The sequence below is a fragment of the Microchirus variegatus genome (assembly GCF_963457635.1).
Source record: "Microchirus variegatus genome assembly, chromosome: 2".
NCBI classification, from domain to species: domain Eukaryota; kingdom Metazoa; phylum Chordata; class Actinopteri; order Pleuronectiformes; family Soleidae; genus Microchirus; species Microchirus variegatus.
In genome coordinates, this window is record NC_139803.1 from 5,943,913 (window position 1) to 5,964,459 (window position 20,547).

Sequence of the window (20,547 nt, forward strand, 5' to 3'; positions counted from 1 at the left end):
GGACTGTGTCTGGTGGGTCCAGTCAGAGCGATTCAACGCATTTAGGGCGCTTTCACACCAACAGCAGTTGGTGCGCACCAAACGATCCATTCGAACCAAAAACTCTGGTTCGTTTCGTTTTCGTTGGTGTGAAAGCATCGATCGCACTCGGGTCCGCACCAAATCGAGCGGACGGAGACCGCCAAAAAGAGGTGGTCTCGGTCTGCAGTATTCTGCAGTACATGCCATGGACATAGTCTACCTTGTAGGTCTTTGGAGCAATCTTCGTCTCATAGTTACCGCAACCACATTCATGAAAATAGCGTGTCTCCTCTGCCTGAAATGGCGCGCTACACGTCTTCGCCGACTCCGGCGCATCAGCAGATTGTTCTCCAGACGCAGCCGCGACTCATTCTCAAATTGGATATTTTGCCAAAAAATGGCCAATACAGAGAACGTAATAAACAAAGATAGGAGCAAGTAGCAATGTGCGAACGTGTTGCTCCGTAGTGAGTCAAAATTGGCGCTTTTCTACCGGAAGATATAAACACGTTGATGAAACGTCAATCGGGCCCATTTTGGTTGGTTTGCTGTTGTGAAAGCGGACCACACTGGAGTCATATGTTACATAATAACAATTGTATTGCCTGGTGCGGATCAAATAATCCAACTAGTGGTGTGAAAGAGCCCTTAGACAAGATGGAAGTAAGGTGGTGAGTTTACAGAGAATCAGGGAGCAGATAAGAACAGTACAAAACTCATATGGGGACCCCTGTATGAGGAGTCGCATGTACCTAATAAAGTGAGCCATTTCCAGTGAAACTAGTTCAGCTCAGAAGGAGGTCACTTCATTCTGAGACAGTCCATGTGGGACTGGAGTGGATGCTCTCATTTGTCTGCATTCACTTGTGCTCGTGTTCATGTTCTCAGTGCAGATGAAAACTCATCTGGTTCACGGCGTAATTTCCCAATCACCGCTGACGCCGTGAATGCAGCTTCATCCTGCCCACGAAATGTCTTTTTATGCTAATAATGAAAAGCTTTCTTAGCTCATTATGAACCGCAAGGTCATTTAACTCTGACTGTCAGAAATGTCCTTATTTTTGAAGTAAAAGCTCTTTTTTCAATGAATATAGCATTAAATGAATCAGAAACGTTTGTTTTTTTAATAGAATATGTACATAGGTACATTGTGTTTGCTCGTTGCCTTAGAAGGCGATTGGGTGGTTAGAAAACCCTTGTGCAACGATGTTAGCGCAGCTTAAAACAGCTTTATTTTGAATTTAAAAAATCATTATTTCTAACCCTTCTAATCTTTTCTATTAATTTTTCCGACTCTTTTGATGAATAAAAGTGTGACGTTTAATGGAAAACACACACAAACAAATTGTCGAGGTGACCCCAAACTTTTGAACAGGAGTGCGTGTGGATTTGCGGTCATTTTTGAGGAAGTTAACGTGCATAAAAACTCTGGAAACTTGGCAGGGCTCTGTATATATACATCTAAAAAGTCTATGTGCTTGAGCAGTGTTTCTGAATCCTTTACACTGTACACACCTGATTCAAATAATCAGCTCGAAATACATATACATAATATTTTTAATGGAATACGTACATGTACACAGGTGTACAGAGAGTGTTCTCATCGTACATTGCCTTAGAAGGCGGTTGGATGGTTATAAAACCCTTGTGCAATGATGTTAGCACAGCTTTATTTTGAATAAAAATCATTATTTCTAATCTCGTCAATGTTTTGAGAATAGTTTCCATTCATTTTGTAACTCTTTTGATGAATAAAAGTGTGACTTTTAATGGAAAACACGCAAAAAAATGTAGAGGTGACCCCAAACTTTTGTCCAACTTTTGCCCAAGATAGTGTAATATCTGTGGATTTGAGGTCATTTTTGAGGAAGTTAACGTGCATAAGAACTCTCTGGAGGTCAGGTGCACCAGGGCTCTGTATATATGTCATCTAAAAAGTCCACGTGCTCGAGCAGTGTTTCTGAATCCTTCACATTGTAAACACCTGATTCAAATGATCCACTCGTCATCAAAGCTCTGCAGACGCCCGATAACGAGCGGTTCATTTGAGTCGGGTGCGTTGGAGCAGGGCGACGTCTAAAACATGGAGGTCCCAGCTGCTCACATTGAACAAACACATCATCACTCTTCTCTCCTGACTCCAACTCGACGAACAGTTTGACCCAAAGTGCAGCCTCTGAGCTCCTGATATATCTGCGCCACCTCGGAGCAGATGTGGACATCAGGGTGGACAGCAGGCTGCTCCACACTTTGTTCCACACGCACTTCCATGACTACATAAGTAGATGTTTTTCGCCCGTGTAATTGGAGCCCATGTCAGCGCCACACACACACACACACTCCTAAAACTGCTGTGCTGCAGACAGTGTGTGGATTCCTATGCAAACCCTTGCATTAGTGAGGTTTTTGCACATTTATAATCCAGGTCCAGATTATATACTGTTTACTGCAGGTGTCAGAACCTGTAATGGAGATTAACTATGAACCATATTCATAATTATAGGTCATTATCCTGCGTATATTTTCTATTTAATGACACGGTAACTTAATTATTTGGAAAATGACAATCTTCTGGGCATGTCGGATTGGTTACAGTATATTTGCTGATTTAATGAGGAGTAATTTAATATCGCCGTTGTGTTAATTTCGCTTGATTAACGTTGTGTCTGAGTCTTTGCGGAAGACTGTTTTGTGTTTGTCATCAGATTTATTGCTCACAATGTTCTCGCTGACTGTTAATTAATCTGTCTTCAGTCTGCGCAGATTACTCTAATTCACCACAGCTGAAGTGGTCACCAGAGACACACCAGTTATGTGTGAAACAGCCCCTGTGGAGTGGGAGTGTGTGTGTGTGCGTGCGTGCGTGCGTGCGTGCGTGTGTGTGTGTGTCTACAAGTGGACATGACTGCTGTTATTCTCTTCAGTGTTTCCTCTCCTCTGTGGTATCCTGCAGCATCCTAATTTGCCGGATTGGCCCGAGGGAAGTCCTCGTGAATAAAAACCCCTTGAGGAGTTTCTAGTTTTAGTGCGATCGCTAAACAATCAAAGGAGTGGGTACAGCAGGTACAAACATACAAGAACCAAGGCACCATCCCCATCCATCACAGACCTAAAGGTCAACAGGAAGCTGAGTTAATACGACTCGCTCATAGACGCATATATACTTGGATTCAGGTTGTCTGTCTTAGTCGGACTATGGTCTTAGCTCGATTAAACTGTGCATGTAAACGTACGGACTCATTCTGACATAATGGACATTTAAAGCGGAACTAGAACGGAAGTTCAAATTAAGGCTGTTTTTTTAGTGTGTATCTGCGTCATTACCTTGTTTATGAAGCCCTGAAGGTTCTAAACAAACAGTTCAGCCACTGCTGAGAACGCTGTGTTTTTTTGTCATCTCGGGCTCAGCGAGATCTCTGAAAAAACCTGTTATAGTTACGTAAACAGCGGTTCTCCGGAACAGCCGATTGTCCTGCTCCGGGCACTAGTCCGGGCACTAGTCCGGGCACTAGTCCGGGCACATCCAGTTGCGTACATTGAACCGCAGAAGAAGAATAACGTCCGCTGTGGAGGTGTTTCACGAGCGACAGTGTCTTCTGACTCCGGGTCAAAGGTCGTCAAAGGGACTGCGGCGGGGAGTCGTGAAGAAGCTATATTTAAACATTGTTAAAACAATGTTTTGATAATGAGTAGCAGTGCATCCACCGCTCCAGAGGGGGGCGCTGCGCTTCTGAGAGCGGGTGTGCTGAATATGTCACTTCCGGGTTGAGAGAGTTGAGTCTCAAATCTCGCGACTGGGAAACAGCGTCAGAAAAGAGGATTTCTATCGGCTCGTTTACAGCAACTAGGAGGTTTTTGACCATAAAAACAAGTTAATATATGTAAGTAGACCTCCATAACTAACATATATGTGCAACAGGACCACTCTATGTGAGCTTTAAAACCCCGGCATAAAGACGACGCGTGGACGAGCAGTGAGCGCTGAGATGAAGGGAAATCTGAAGTAACGTCTCGCGTGGAAAATCCTCTGTGAACATATGTTCAGTGTCTCAAGGACACGGACATTTGTCGCCGGTGTGGAAGCAGACTGTGGTGGCGTGTGTGTGTTTGTGGTGGCCAGCCATCCTACACGGCTGTCTACTGTAGCTGTGTAATGATAGTCGGAGGCAGCAGCAGCAGCAGCAGCAGCAGCAGCAGCAGCAGCAGCAGCGCGGGTGAATCATCCCAACGTGTCATTAGTTTGTCTCTGGGTTGAACAGCTAATAATAGACTTGAGCGGAGAGGAGAGATCCCCTCTGTGTGTGAATGTGTGTGTGTTGATGGGGGGGGGGGGGTTGGGATTGTGTGGACACCCACACACACACACACACACATGGATGTGTGATCCATGTTCCTGCAGGCAGCTGGGAATCACGTCTTTAATGTGTGTGTGTGTGTGTCCTCCTCAGAGGGTTCACTGTCAAGTCCTGCACGACGACAAAATACAGGAGTTATAAACCGAGGTAGACTCTGATTTCAAACTGAGGCATTTCTTCTGATCGTTAAATCATAATGTAGTAAAAAATAAAAGAGAAAATCCTGCTGGGTTTAATTAGCTTCTCCACTCATGAGGTTTACATTCACAGTCCTGTGTGTGTGTGTGTGTGATTTAACAAATGTGTGACTCGTGCTTTGACGATCAACAACTTCCGCAGGCTGCACACCTTCCTTCATGTGTCACACGTCGACTGTAATTCAACCAAACATCTCTGCTTTGTGTTCACTAAACAGAGACAGAGGCCAAAGTCAAGTGCCAAACCGCAATATACATGACCACAGGACACTTAACCCTTAGTGCTCTGCAGTGGGAATAATACACAACTCCTTATATTATAAGGTTTTATAGTGTTTATAGTAAGCTACTGCTTCTTCAAAACACAAAACTCATGCACTGGCTGATTTGTCCGTTCAAGCTGCTGCAGAAACACAGCAGTGCACAATTAATATCCCATGCTCCATCTCTGTCTATAATGTTTCTAGTCCATACTGTATATATTCTGGAAATTGTCTATTGTGTACACTATACATTCTATTCTATTTAACTTAGTAAATAGAGTCTCAGTGTTAATATCTTTTTATATTGTACTTTTCTTGCTAATGCATGCTTATTATTTATTATCCGTCACTTTACCGTCTTGCTGCTGTACATTTCCCCACTGTGGGACGAATAAAGGACTCTATATCTTATCTTAATTCAATTAAATTCAAGGTTATAAAATAAAATAAAATTTGTATTTTACAACAACATCATGGAGAGCTGAGAAAACCCAACTATTCACACAATGAGCAAACACTCGAGGCAACAATGGAGAGACAAAAAACCATGACAAAACCAGACTCAAAGGTGTCATCTGCCAAGACAGGTTGTGGTGAAAGGATAAAATGGGAGGAAGAAAGAGACCAGGAGCAGATATACAACAATTATATCAAGTTATAAGATGGCCGCCTTTGTAAAGTACATATAAAAAGCTTATTATTATTATTATTATTACAACAAAAAAGCATCTTTCAGCTCAGAGAACAGGGATGTGACCTCATGTCACAGCAGCCTTGAATTATGAATTATTGAGATGAAAAATAATCCCAGTGAGACCCACGCAGTGACGTTTACCACATTTACATTCAAGAAAAACTAGAGTGGTGATAGTCGACGACTACTAATGCTCCACGCTGAGTCCATGCGGCCACATTTTTATGCCAATTTTAAAGCAAAATTTGCATAGGCAATGAAGGCCACTTTGGACATGTGGTGTGCAGCTGTGACCTTGGAAAGTACGTCAAGGTCACCCATCTTCGAACTTGTCCAAGATACTTGTAAGAGGCATCCACAGTGCCAGTTTGGCAGCAATACAATAAATATTTGTCAAGTTATCGCGTTGACATGGTTGAAAAGTGCCGGTTTTTGGCTATTTTTCAAGTTTCAAGTGCAGCTGTGACCTTGGAAAGTAGGTAAAGGTCACCGATCTTCGAACTTGTTCAAGATACTTGTAAGAGGCATCCACAGTGCCAGTTTGGCAGTAATATGTCGAATATTTGTCAAGTTATCGTGTTGACAAGCTTGTAAAGTGCCGGTTTTGGCTATTTTACAAGTTACAAGTGCAGCTGTGACTTTGAAAAGTAGGTCAAGGTCACCCATCTTCGAACTTGTCCAAGATACTTGTAAGAGGCATGGACAGTGCCAGTTTGACATCAATATGTCGAATATTTGTCAAGTTATCGTGTTGACAAGATCGTAAAGTGCTGTTTACACATTTCTCACATTCCCCCGCAAAAAAAAAACGCGTAAAAATTCACGAAGAATTCAAAAAAAGGTTTTTGGACAAAATGAAAAAAATTCCTGGAGATATTCACCCACTAAACAATCCTGCAAAATGTGAAGGACATACGCGCAAAGGAAGGTATTCATTTTAGTCCGTCCGTCATTCCGTCCGTCCGGAATACTGCAGGATGCTCAGAGTTAGTTTGCTGCTCTTTATCAAACACCGGACACATTCTGTGAAACACTCCGAGGAACAGCGTGTCACATTAGCAGCTAAATATTCCTCAGGATCAAAGACGGAACTCAAAAGAAGAAGAAGAAGAAGAAGAAGAAGTGAACACTGTGTCTATTAAAAGAACGATATGTTGCCTTGTGGCTGATTCCGTGACCTCTGCATCTCTACAGAGACTTTTAGCCTCATTAATCTCACCGTTTTATTGTCTTTACTCTCAGCCTCAGGTAAACTCGCAGCAGGAGGCTCCACGGGGGAAAGAAATCAACGTCATTCCCCGCGTCATACAATTGTTTCCCTCGATTCGACGAGCGCTAAACACGACCTCAGTATGACCTTCTACAAAGCCTCCAGTAAAACGTGCGAGATTTAAAACCTATTTCTCAAATAGTGTGACGATATAAACGTCCACGCTTCACTGTCCTGTGCAATAAAGACAAAAAAAAAGATGGCAGATATCAGGAGTGAAACATGGCTTCTGCTGCTGCAGACAAACTGCAGAACACCATTATCACTCAGAGCGAGGACTCCCGGGCTGTTGCCGTGACAACACGTATATATACAGCGTATGAAGGAGTCGAAGTGAAACAGAAGTGACCTTGTCATCTGACGGTTCCGGCGTCGACGGTGATCACATCACGTATACACTGTCACAGACGGTATCAGCTGTCAGTGAGAGCTGAAACCTGATTCTGTGCCACGCGAGGGAACACCGAAGGTTTAGATCAGTTGCTAAAGTCAGGGGGTGATGAGGCAGGAAAACGCTCCAAAAAACACTTCCTCTGAATTTAAAAAAGAACCACTGAGTCACTCAGGAACAATAAATACAAGCATCTCCTCAGACATATACACTGTTCGAAATACAGGGCGGTCAGACCCCCCCTGATTAACACTCGAGACCGCCTGAAAACCTCAAAGGCAAAATTTGAGGGGGGTGTATAAATTCCTATGCACCCAACACGGGTGCATTCAAGGTGTTTTTCGAGCGTGCAGCTGCAGCAAGCATGTGACGTGTGTGGGAAAAAAAGTTTCCAAGTTTCCAAAAAATGCTGAAATTTTATCTAATTTTTTTTCTTTTTTGGGGGGGGAAAGTCAAGATCTCAAGTTTCAAAGTCGAGATCTTGAGTTTCCAAAAAATTATGATTTTTTTTAATTTACATTTTTAAAAAAAAAAAATTTCATATTTTTTTAGAAAGTCGAGATCTTGAGTTTCTGAAAACAATTTTTTTTTTCAAATACATTTATTTCATATTTTTTTGGAAACTCAAGATCTCCACTTTGAAATTCGAAATTTCAAAACAAAATATATATATATGTATATATATACATATATATATATATATATTTCCCTCATGTCACTTCGGGGGCTCAGCAATTTCTGGCTGTTCTTTAGAATAGGTGGTTCAATAAACACTCAAGTTTTGAAATCAATGAATATCGTGTCTATTAATCATGATTTCAATATCAGTCAAAAATAATTGTGACTAATATTTTTGCCATAATGGTCCAGCCCGAGTTTAAACATGTTACAGTGTCATTGAAAATCATGTTTTTTTTCCTAAAGATCTTTGTAATTTCAGTTTTACATATATGATCTACATACATAATACACTTTGCGTGCTTTCTTATCCTTTACAACCAGACAAAATGTAAATTATTTTATTTGTAATATTGTATTTTTAATGTTTTAATGAATTGCTTTCCAAATGGTGCTGTGGAAAAGGCCCACACAAGCCCACATCTGACAGGGATACTGGATATATATATATATATATATATATATATATATATATATATATATATATATATATATATATATGGATACTGGGTGCAGACTGGATGGAGTCCATTTATGATGATTAGATTTTAGCGATCCCTGATCAGGACTGTTCTTCTAATGTGCTCTTAAATGCGCGGCATCGACATCACAGGATAAGTAGTTGTCAGGACGCTCCATCAACGCAGCTTCATCAACAAAGTCATGGTTTTGATTGTCTGTTTGTCTGATTGTGCAGGTTATTGTACTGTTTCAAGGTTTGATAAGTACACACAGAGACGGTTTTCTGCTGCAAACCTTGGCTAAAACGAGCAGTTGTAAGTGTCTCCTCTGACCTTTAGCCTTGCTATTCTTTTCGTCTGTAAACCCAAAGTCCCAGTCGATGAGAAGTTTTTTAAATATTCAGACCAGCAACAATCATGTCACACACTTGAAACGAAGCCACAGCCGTTTTTTTCCTCATGGAAAAAGTAAACTATTTGACTTAAAGGACCAGACAGCACTACACGATCCATCCTGCTGCCACAAACACATGCTCTCCATCCACTCCATCACGGCTGGAGTGCATCCTGACCTCCTCACACACACACACACACACACACACACACACACACACACACACACACACACACACACACACACACACACACACACACACACACTTTCAGACACACACACACACACACATGCATGCTCCCTCGTCACTCAGTGGCCCAGATGAGTCTTCCACCTCGTTCTTTCCCAGCACACTTTCTGCACCTATTTTGGATTTCAAAATCAGGGCAGGCAGCAGAGCTCAGGGCAGAGCTCTCTCTCTGCAGCTCTAACTCTTTATCTCTCTCTGTGTCTCAAAAGCTTCAGACTCATCTCAGCTTCACCGCTCACCACGTTTCTAAGACTTAAGATGCCTTAAGGATTCAGTGATGAGTGCAGACGAAAACAAGGGGAACAGAGAAGATGCTGGTTCTACAGCTACAACCACGTAGAAACATATATCTGCCATTTATAAACGTGTTATCCTCAAATGTTAAGTTTTAAAATGTGATCGTTTATCGTTGTTTTATGTACGGAATGAGATTTAACACTTTATGAATTGAAGCACAAACTCCAAATACACAAATTGCAAATAAAATCTCTCTTTAATCATTCAAAAACACACTTTTTTTGTTTGTATATAATGTAATAACAGTAAGTGTCTAACGTTAGCGCAATGTTTCTAACGTATCAAATAGTGCTGTCAAACTCTAAAGCGCGCCGCGTTTCCACGACGACTGACCGAAAAAAAGACGCGCGTGACGTCATGTTTGCGTGACTCCGGATTGTAAAAATGAGTCTCTAAAGTAGCGTTAAACTTTAAAAACAGAGGCACACGTACACAGTACACAGGTACGCTAACGTTATTTGTCCGCTCCAGGTCCACTGTAGGCGCGCTAACGGAGCTAACACAGCTAACACAGCTAATGGAGCTAACTGGTAAACGGTGCCTGGGCTCCGGTGTCGGATTGTTAAAATGAGTCTCTAAAGTAGCGCAAAACTTTAAAAACAGAGGCACGCGTACGCAGTACACAGGTATGCTAACGTTATTTGTCCGCTCCAGTTCCACTGTAGGCACGCTAACGGAGCTAAAATGAGCTAAAATGAGCTAACGCAGCTAACGGAGCTAACTGATAAACGGTGCCTGGGCCCCGGTGTCGCGGCGCGTAAAACATGACGTCATGCGCGTCGTTTTTTCGGTCAGTCGTCATGGAAACGTGTCATGCGTTAACCTATTGCACAGCACTCGTGTTAAATGTGAAAATGTCAGTAGCCAATCAGCAGGCAGCTTCCTAAGCTCCGCCCACGGTCATAATCTCAAACAAAGAACGAAATTCTGTTCATTGCAAACAAAATGTGTATTTTCAAACAATAAAAATACAATGTTTTTGAATCATTACAATATGAATATTTCATTTGCAATTTGTGTATTTTGAATTTGTGGTGTTTAGATTACAAAAATGACACAGATCTAATCCCACATTTATGCTGTGACATGTACCATATTATATAAAAGGCATAAATATTATAAGGCAATGATTACATTTATACAAACACAATTCTGGGTTAGAAGATGACATTTTTTTGCAGCCTATATGTTACAGATTGCACCTTTATCATGTCAGTGTGTGTGTGTGCGTGTGTGTGTGCGTGCGTGCGAGTGAACAGCAGCCGTATTCCAACATGTCACGAGCAGGTCGTGGATTTTTTGGAATGTAACCGCAGCTCTGGATTATCATCGAGGCTGGAACGAAACGAACGTAAACCGGCCCAGAGTTATTTTTAGCCCGCACGACAGCGGCTTCTTCCACCCCCTCCTACACCATCACCATCACCGTGACGTCACGCTGTTACGCAAAAGCAGGGGTTCACCTATAATTTGAGTGCCCCCCCCCCCACTACCTCCAGCCCTGTCAATGTCAGTTGACAACAGAGTGAATAACTTCTGCTTTTCACTTCCTCAGACACTTGTCTTAACCTGGTTCTGGACACACCCAGGCAGCGGGTGTCCTCCTCACAGCAGCCGGAGGACACGAAGAGCGGACCGGCCAGGGTCGCACCTGTACCGGCTGCTCAATCACGAAACACCCGCGTATAACGGCACAAAAAAAACATACACACAAATAACAACAACAAACGAGAGGAAAGTGGACACTTAACTATTTGTAGAGGTGCTGGAGACACAGGTCGAGACATTCCCCCTCCACCTCGTCCTCAGTCACCAGGTCCGACAAAGGGCGAGTGGGCACCGGGTCGCTCTCCTGCAGCGGCGTCCTCATCTCCCGAAGGAAGAGCTCCAGGAACCGGCGGAAGGTTTTCTCCTCTGCTGCAGAGCTGGCCATCATTTCTCATTCCTGGAGACATAAAGAAGACACAGAGTCAGTGAGTCCCTGTAGTGACTTACCGGGGCTGACAGTGAAGGGTAACCGTTAAAAGTGTGTCGGTACCGGACGAGTCGCGCCGTGGAGTACCGGTGTGCTGTGTGGAAGCAGCGGACTGGAGTAGATGCGAGGACCGCGGCGTCTGCGCTGATACTACACCACGGGAGCTGCTGCTGCTGTCACGGGGCTGGACCGGGTCCCCATTCAGACAGAGCCGAGCGGGAGCGCGCGCCGCGTGACCGGGGGATTTCGTGTGATCAGAGCGGGGCGCTGACGTCAGAGGAGCGTGCAGGTTTTTTTGTTTTTTTTCTTACGCCGAGCTCAGGAGCGCGCACGCAGCCCCGATGTCGTCACGTTACGACGTACGCAGACGTTTTCTGAAGGCGGTTTTATTCATAGACACCGTGCGTATATATGTTTAATATACACACGAGTGTGTTTAAATTCGTTTTTAATAAAAACACAGAATTATACACTGGAGAAAACTGTTAAAAGTCAGTTTCACCCATTTATTTTCCACTTGGTCAAATGAAGAATAATCTTAAATTAATTATAAGGCTGCTGTTTAACTCGATTTACTTATTTGTTTTATTTTTTAACGTCTTTTACTCACAAAACTTGACAAACACAGTAAAGAGCAGTGTATGTTTTTTTTATTTTCTTTGAAGGAAGTGACTGACGTATTTTCTCAATCCCAACTTCCTCTGCTGTTGTGAGAATGAGACATGTTTATCAGATCCACTGTATAACGATGAAATTACACATTTATTTCTGGAAATTAGTTTTAAAAAAAACTGTATATTTTTGCGTGAAGTGGTCCTTTAATTCCTCAATTAAAATTATTTCATCAGATGGAGCGGTTTGGATTCATTTGAAAGAGTAATTTAGCTGTAATTACCCAAGTATAATCATTCATATTGATTTCTACTACTATGTTAGGATGTGTAATAGTTTGTCTTAAAAATCGTAAAATCGTTACTTTTCTATTATAATCAATTAATCTAATAACATGCTCAATAAATATAAAACCACAGTAATTAAAATAAAAAGATGGAAACACACTGTGGGCAACGACGGAACCGAGTGTACAATTACGCTGCGCCTACTCGGATCTGTTTGTTTCACGGAAGCGGAAACCGGTGCGTCAGTGTTTTTATTCCCCTGACGAGCAAACATGGCCGCCGGACCCGTGAGTATCGCGGCTCTGCTGCAGTCAGACTTCGTCGAGGACGCTTTGTACCGGGACGACGGCCTTTGTGTCGTCGGTATCTTCGGTAAAAGTAACACGCCGCCGTCTTTGCTGAAGGAGTCTCTGGTCAACACCCTGGCAGACAAACACATCTTCCCGCTGTTCGGCCGCGAGGACGAGGACACCGCGGACAGCCACATCCAGGCGTTCTACAACCAGGAGAACCGGGTGCTGTACCTGCTGCTCTCCTCCGTGTGCGACTTCCGCCAGCTGCTGCGGGCCTGCCAGGCTCTGAGCGCCGGCACCGGCCACTCCGACTCCCACGACTTCTGGGAAGGCCTGGAGAGGCAGCAGTGCCTGCACCTGCTCTACATGTTCTCCGTGTGCCACGTCCTGCTGCTCGTGCACCCGAACCAGACCTTCGACGTGACCTATGACCGGCTCTTCAGAGCCCTGGACGCCCTGCGGCAGAAGGTGCTGCCTCTGATCCGAGCTGCCATCAAAGATTGCCCGGTGTCCAAGGAATGGAAGGTGAACTGTCGACCATGTCCTCCGCGTCTGCTGTTCGTCTTTCAGATGAACGGCGCCCTGAAGGTCTGTCTATTTTAAAACTATTACAAGCAGCTAGGACTATAACTAATTGTTTAATCTGTCTATTATTGTCTTGTTTGGTCCATAAAACGTGAAAATAATGATGTTCTCAAATGTCTGTTCAGTTTGAATGATTTCTTTGTGATATGGAGCAAAGAAACCAGGACACTAGTGAATAGTTTAAGTAAGTTTAAGAAGCTGAAAATCAGAAAACTTGTTTTAATTCTTCTAAAAAACACTTTTTTGATTAATCATAATTGAGATAGTGTTTCAGCCATACAAGAGGAATTTTACAATGGCATGTTCCCAGTTTATGTGTGCCTTAGATTCATAAAATTTATAAAATGGGACTCTTAACAACAAATATGTATTGATTAGTTGTCCACAATATATCAGAAAATGTCTATATTAAGAATAACTGAAAAAGGGAGAATTTAAGAAGCTGGAATCACATAATCATGCAATAATTATGTCTGTGCTTTTGTGTATGAAATGTCTGAAACACTTAATTTGGCACATGCTGTTGAAAGAATATTATCATGCTTTGCTTGTAAGTTAAAGACTTACGGCAAACATGCTTTATATTCTCGTTATTAATGAATTTTTCTTTGTTATTCAAAAGGTTTCGGCAAATGGCTCAGAGTCTGGAGGAAACCCAGACAAACCGAAGAAGCACTCTCCCAGGAGGAGGCTACAACATGCCCTGGAGGACCAAATTTATCGCATTTTCCGCAAAAGCAGAGTCCTGACCAACCAGAGCAGCAACTGCTTGTTCACCGTGCCGGCCAACCAAGCGTTTGTGTACGTGATACCGACAGCAGACGAGGACCCTGTGGGGACCTTGCTTGGTCAGCTGCGCTCCAATTGCATCATGTGCGAGCAGGACACCGCCACGCTGGTGTCGGGGCCGCGGCGTTACCAGCAGGCCAGGCGTTCGGTTCGACAGGCCAGCTGCAACGGAGACTCGGGCCTCATGTCTCTGGGCAGTCAGCTGGTGGACTGCAGCTTAAAGGAATTCCTCTGGCAGCACGTAGAGCTGGTGCTCACCAAGAAAGGCTTTGACGACAGCGTCGGCCGCAACCCACAGCCTTCGCACTTTGAGCTGCCGACCTACTCGAAATGGGCCCAGGTTGCCTCCCGGCTCCACCAAGTCCTCATTAGTAACACGGAGGAAGACGTCGCCGAACTGTCCACAAAGGTGCAAAGCCAGCTGAAGGTGTTGGAGGGTTTCCTCGATGCCGACACAAAGTTTTCTGAGAACAGGTGTCAGAAAGCTCTGCCGCTGGCGCACAGCGCCTATCAGTCCAACCTCCCCCACAACTACACCACCACCGTGCACAAGAACCAGCTGGCGCAGGCTCTGCGCGTCTACAGTCAGCACGCGCGCGGCGTCGCCTTCCAACGCTACGCGCTGCAGCTTCACGAGGACTGCTACAAATTCTGGAGCAACGGCCACCAGCTGTGCGAGGAGCGGAGTCTGACCGACCAGCACTGTGTGCACAAGTTCCACCTCCTCCCTCAGTCAGGTCAGCACTTTTATCAGAGCTTGACTTTCACACTTTCAAGCATAGGAACAGCATTCATTCCCTGACGCGCTGGGGAGAGTTTAACCTTTTAGATATCACACATTCTTACACACTGGACCTTTAATTACTAGTGAGAGACTACTGAGAGTGCAACACACAGATGCATATATGAACCTTCAGTATATGTATAAATGTATAAGGGATATAGGAGTAGATAGATCTGCTCAATATTTTTTTAATTATGTCCATTTATATACATTTCAAAGGAGGAGGATGACAAAAACAATAATAGAATCATGAAACTGAACCTTTACTTCCTGCAGGAGAGAAGCCAGACATGGACCGCAACCCACCCATCCTGAACCACAACAGCAGAGGGCGCTCCACCAGCTCCTGTAACTGTGGCAGGAAGCAGGCTCCCCGAGAGGATCCCTTTGACGTCCAGGCTGCCAATCACGACTTCTACCAGGTCAGAGGTCACCGGCTGATCTCAAACACTGTACACCTTATAGTCATTGATAATAAATGTATTAATTGTGTCCTTGTTCACATTCATTTTGATTGATTCTTGCTTTCTTGCCTTATTTTCCTCCTTAAAAACATTAAGGATGAGTTACTGATAACAAATATATTCATGAATCCTTGTAAACGTCCTTTTGGTTGGTTTTGAATTTCCCTTGTGTTGTGGCAAGATCTGTTGGAGCAACTGCACTTTGATATGAATTCAGGATGAGTTTTTACTCAGAAATAGGTTTGAAAATGTTTTGTGCTGTCACTTAACATTGAAAATGCTTCTAGAAAAGCTACACGTTTGTTGCATTTGTTCCATAATGGCACCGATCTTCTTTGACAGATGCTGGAGGACAAATGCTGTGGGAAGTTGGAGAGGATTGAGTTTCCAGTTTTCCAGCCCAGCACTCCTGACCCGGCGCCGGCCTGCAACCAGCCGACTCAGAGACTCCCGTCGGAGGCGTCTGGTGAGACGGAGAGGCTGAAGGAGCCGAGCACAGCTCAGAGCCACACGCCCGGAGACACCAGCCTGAGCCTGGCTCTCAGTCTGGGTCAGTCCACAGACAGTCTGGGGACCTACGGTGACGGAGAGGGAACCGAGACCCAAGTTCAGCAGAAGAGACCGAGCCTTGTCGACCGGCAGCCGTCTACTGTGGAGTACCTGCCTGGTATGATGCACTCTGGCTGCTCTAAAGGCCTCTTACCCAAGTTCTCCAGCTGGTCGCTGCTCAAACTGGGCCCGGCAAAGTCCTACAACTGCCACACCGGTCTGGAACAGCCAGGCTTCATCCCAGGCTCCTCCTTCCTCCTGCCGTGGGACCTGGTGATCCGCTCTCGCTCCGAGGAGGACACGTGTTTGACGGAGTCGCTGGACGGAGGCGCCTCGTCGTGGCCCGCTCCCAACAAAACCCTGGTGGGGAAGCGAGGCAGCACCGGAGGTCTGGGACGCAGCCGCAGGAGGGACGACATGGCTCGTGCTTTTGTGGGCTTTGAGTACGAGGACAGCAGGGGGCGACGCTTCATTAGCTCAGGCCCTGATAAGATCGTGAAGGTGCTGGGGCCAGGGGGCGCCAAAGATCCCGCCACCAGGGTCCTGAACTCTGACATGCCGCTGTACATCCCCTCACCCTCTCAGGGCCGGAGCCTGAAGCCTCACTACGCCCAGCTGACACGACTGTTTATCGTGGTGCCTGACGCTCCGCTGGAAGTGACGCTCAACCCACAGGTAAAGAGGGTTTGTTTTGGTGGTAGTTGCTGCTGCAGAGCTGTTTTTCTTCCAGTAGGCGGTGAGATTTGTGAGTTTAACCGTTGTTGTTTTCTTCAGGTCCAGCCCGGTCCTCCTCCCTGTCCACTTTTCCACCCGGAGCAGACGGACATCGTGTTGCCGCCCGACGGTTACTGGGTGCTGAGGTTCCCGTACTCTTACGCCACAGACCACGGCCCTTGTTACCCGCCCAAAGAAAACCAGCCACTCAACAACTACAAGGTGCTGCGAGGCATCCTGAAGGCGTCCACGGCCAACCCTCCACCACAGTGAACTGAAAGCACTTTCCTGTAGCCACTCTCACTTTTTCGTCGTCATCTACGTATTCAAGCTGAGAAGATGCGTTTGTTTAATTTGTCAGTGACCTGACTTTGTGACGTCAGAAAAACAAATCTCTTGTCGAAGAAGCTGTAGATTTGACGACGAGCTACGCAGAAGTACTGGCAAAATTTGCATCATGGATTTCTCTTTATATGTTTATGTTTTAAAGGGTGAGGTTTGATTTAAGAGAGGTCAACAGCAGCAAAGTAAGAAGCCATTGAAGCAGAGTCTGAGGTGAAGGGGTCGATCATTGAACACTGGGCTCATGTTGAGCGTGTTGATTTCTTTGTGTTTTTTTTTTGTAAATTAAAAGAAGAATAAATGTCAGATGTATCATGAGAGATCTGTGATGTGAAGGTTTCTCTTCCTCCCCGAGAAAGAGATGGACGGATCATTTTTGAGGCTTTAAATGGTTTAAGAGGTTCGAAACTCACAAAAGTCCATATAATGGATATTTGTAGACGTACGATTGTGTCAGGAAAAGTTATCAATGAGTTTATTAGAAGACATTTAATCACAAAAATGAACAAAATGAAGCATGTGATCTCATGTAGTTCAAACTTTAATTTTATTGACACATGAATGTCGTTACTTTTTCCTGTTTTTGTCTCGATATCATTCGTGTTTTTCCGTCACAGTTTCAAAGAAACAATAAGGAAATTGACAGTAAGTCACACGCACACACACACAGGAATGTTGATGGTAAAATTAAGTTAATAATGAAGCTGAGGAGTGTGTTTCAAGGTCATAAAGTTGATCAAACACTGGTCAACACACTGAATGTGTATTGTATTATAATTGATAGTCTAACCCTAACCCACACACACACACACATTAACTCGCATGTCCTTGAAAATCTACATTTTAAATGTAATTTTTATTGACGGCTAAATATCAAATAATTATTTTCCCTTTTTAAGTGGTAAATCTTTCTCACCTTTATGACCCAATTATGTTGTTTGTTGTCCTTAATAATGACTATTTTGAGCATATAAGATGCTTTAATCTGACTTTTCCTTCTGATGTTCATACTTCTATTCTCTCTGATTCTCCGAGGACACTTTTTAAAAAACTCTATGTATACACATACACAGTTTTCTTAGAGCACTGTTTATTTGTAGTGACGTGAGAAAAAACGCCCCGTGGAAAACGTGTTGGCACTGACAGCAGCTGTAAATCTGGGCGTTTGTGTCAAACGACAACAACGGGAACCATAAAAGGAGCAAGAACCCACTGCAAGTGTCCAGGTTTTGTTCGTCCCACCTGTCTCCAGTGGTCAGGTAGAGGAGGCGGGGGGTGGAATAAAAAGCCGGCCTCCTGTGTGTCAGATCACAGTTTACAGCTCTGCTTTTGTCTCTCACCTCAGTTCTGCACTTAACGCTCGCTGTGTGCCAAAGTTCAGCGCTCACAATCACGGACAATAGGGCAAAAGAAGACACTGAGCTAGATTTTCTCCGGACGCTTCATCTTACGGATGAACAGCAGCAGCAGCATGTGAGTATAATATACTATATACATATTTAACTGAAGTAATAAGGGATTCTTTAAGGTTACGGCCCCCCTGGGCTCCTGCTAATGGCTCACTACAAGGTTAACTTTCAACTTTGTCAGAGGGAACACAGGGTTGTTTTTTGTCGGAGTGTTCTTTTCATCAAGCTGTAGTAAAGTTAAAGTTTTAGTCATAACAGGGAGGTAAAATTAAGGTAATACCAGCTTATTTCTACAGTAATAATTTGGTAATAACGAGGGTAAAATGTGGAAACGATCAAATCTGGAACATATTCATGTAAAGTTATTAGACTAAATCTTATTTCCAAGCCATTACCTGGATATTAATTTCAACATATCTTACTATTAATACAGTAATATTGTCATCTTATTACCACTGTAACTGTTTAGAACTGCATTAGACATATTTTCCTACTTTTAAAAACGCTTTACTGGTTGCACACATTAATCACGTTAATCTGAAGCAGTTTTTATGTCATTAAATGTTTCCTGCACACACTTTATGACGTTCCTGTCCTTTGTAACTGCACTGTTGTTCTTTTACAATTTTTATACGTCGAGGTCACATGATATCTATCTGTGATGTATGCAAATGAGGTGATCACAGCACTGGAACACTTTCATAACCCCCCTTTAAGAAAGACTTTATCTTTGCCAGAGAGAGTGTCGGGTGCTTTACAACAGGAGAAACACGTCATTAATAATCTCCCGTGGGACTGTTTTATTGTCGTCGTACAGGACGCTGTGTTTTAGCCACAATGACCGTGACGCTGCTGCTGCTACTGGACAGACAGGTTTCATTGTTTCACAGCTTGTAGGCAGTGATAATGCTTCACTTCTGTAGATTTGTTTAAGAGTTTATAGCAAAAACAGTCCCTGATGTGATATTTGTGAAAATACAGGCGTGCAAATGTGTCTCAGTTTGTCTCCATGGTCTTGTAACATCAAAACAATGGAGTTACTGTAGTTCCTAGTTTAGCAAATAAATGACAATAATCACCAATTCTTGTCTTTTGTCAGTTCAGTATAAAAGTGAAGCTGCAGAAGACGCGGCTGCATCGACCCAGAGCGTCATGATCAAAAAGACACAGCGCAGAATCGTGTCCAAGGACGGACACAACAACGTGCGCATCGACAACGTGGAGGGCATGGTGAAGCTGTACCTGCACGACATCTGGACCACGGTGGTCGACATGAAGTGGCGCTACAAGCTCACTCTGTTCGCCTCCACGTTCGTCATGACCTGGTTCATCTTCGGCGTCATCTTCTACTTCATCGGCATGGGCAACGGAGACTTTGAGGAGCACTTGAACGCCACGCACGCGCCCTGCGTGGTCAACGTGCAGACGCTGACCGGAGCCTTCCTCTTCTCCCTGGAGTCGCAGACCACCATTGGCTACGGTTTCCGTTACATCTCGGACGAATGCCCGCTGGCCATCTTCACTCTGGTGGCTCAGCTCGTCATCACCGGCCTCGCCGAGATCTTTGTCACCGGGGCCTTTCTCGCCAAACTGGCCCGGCCCAAGAAGCGAGCGGAGACCATCAAGTTCAGCCAGCTGGCGGTGATCTGCCAGCGTCAGGGCAAGCTGTGTCTGATGGTGAGGGTGGCAAACATGAGGAAGAGCCTCCTGATCCAGTGTCAGCTCACAGGGAAGCTCCTGCACTCGCATGTGACTCAGGAGGGCGAGAAGACTCAGGTCCACCAGACCTCTGTTGGTTTCCACATGGACTCCAGTGGAGAGTGTCCTTTCCTCATCCTGCCGCTCATTTTCTACCACATCCTGGACGAGCAGAGTCCTCTGTCAGGACTGACCTCAGAAAACCTCCACACCCAGGAGTTTGAGCTGCTGGTCACCCTCAACGCCACCATGGAGTCCACGGCGGCCACGTGTCAGAGCCGCACCTCCTACGTCCCCAAGGAAATCCTCTGGGGCTACGAGTTCAAGCCGGTGCTGTTCAGCACCACGGGCGGCCGCTACGTGGCAGATTTCAACTTCTTTGACAAGGTGCAGATGAGCAACGACGCGGCTTTCCTCAGAAACAACGCGGACAAGCTGAAACTGGAGGAGGACTACAAGAGAGAGTGATGAGCATAGATGTGTTACAATATCCTGATTTTGAGAAACATCGGCGAACGTGGTCCGTCTCTGCTCAGGAACAACGTCAGTCACACGACTGTCCACTCACTGTTTTTTACAAAATTGACACCATGTGCTATTGAAGAAGACCTGAAGCTCGTGCTTGAGTTATTATTATTATTATTATTATTATTATTATTATTATTATTATTAATAATAATAATAATAACTTATTAATTCAAGTGGGAACTCCCATACACTTCCATTCAAATGTGTTGTTTTTGCAATCAGTGAAGTCGCCCCCTGGTGGTTAACT

At 44.4% G+C, this 20,547-nt stretch overlaps 3 protein-coding genes across 3 annotated transcripts in view; 2 read left to right on the top strand and 1 right to left on the bottom strand.

The window, feature by feature from the left end:
• The window catches only part of ppm1e (protein phosphatase, Mg2+/Mn2+ dependent, 1E), a 38,994-nt gene extending 27,601 nt beyond the window's left edge, over positions 1–11,393 (bottom strand). The window contains exons 1-2 of the mRNA XM_083909975.1: positions 11,310–11,393; positions 11,023–11,216 (exon numbers count right to left, since the gene is read on the bottom strand). Of these exons, the coding sequence (XP_083766101.1) occupies positions 11,023–11,207 (185 nt within the window). The 5' untranslated portion in view covers positions 11,208–11,216; positions 11,310–11,393. The remainder of the gene's footprint in view (positions 1–11,022; positions 11,217–11,309) is intronic.
• Positions 11,394–12,293: 900 nt separating this feature from the next.
• Positions 12,294–16,884, top strand: smg8 (SMG8 nonsense mediated mRNA decay factor; the record flags this gene model as incomplete). The annotated part of the gene is made up of 6 exons (XM_083910458.1): positions 12,294–12,306; positions 12,413–13,026; positions 13,646–14,549; positions 14,873–15,018; positions 15,403–16,284; positions 16,384–16,884. 6 exons carry the CDS (start codon positions 12,294–12,296, stop codon positions 16,594–16,596), a joined length of 2,772 nt encoding a protein of 923 aa, XP_083766584.1. The 3' UTR covers positions 16,597–16,884.
• Positions 16,885–19,226: 2,342 nt separating this feature from the next.
• Positions 19,227–20,240, top strand: kcnj15 (potassium inwardly rectifying channel subfamily J member 15; the record flags this gene model as incomplete). Its single annotated transcript, XM_083910459.1, has 1 exon — positions 19,227–20,240. The coding sequence occupies one exon, from the start codon at positions 19,227–19,229 to the stop codon at positions 20,238–20,240; it is 1,014 nt and encodes a 337-aa protein (XP_083766585.1).
• Between the last annotated feature and the right edge of the window lie 307 nt (positions 20,241–20,547).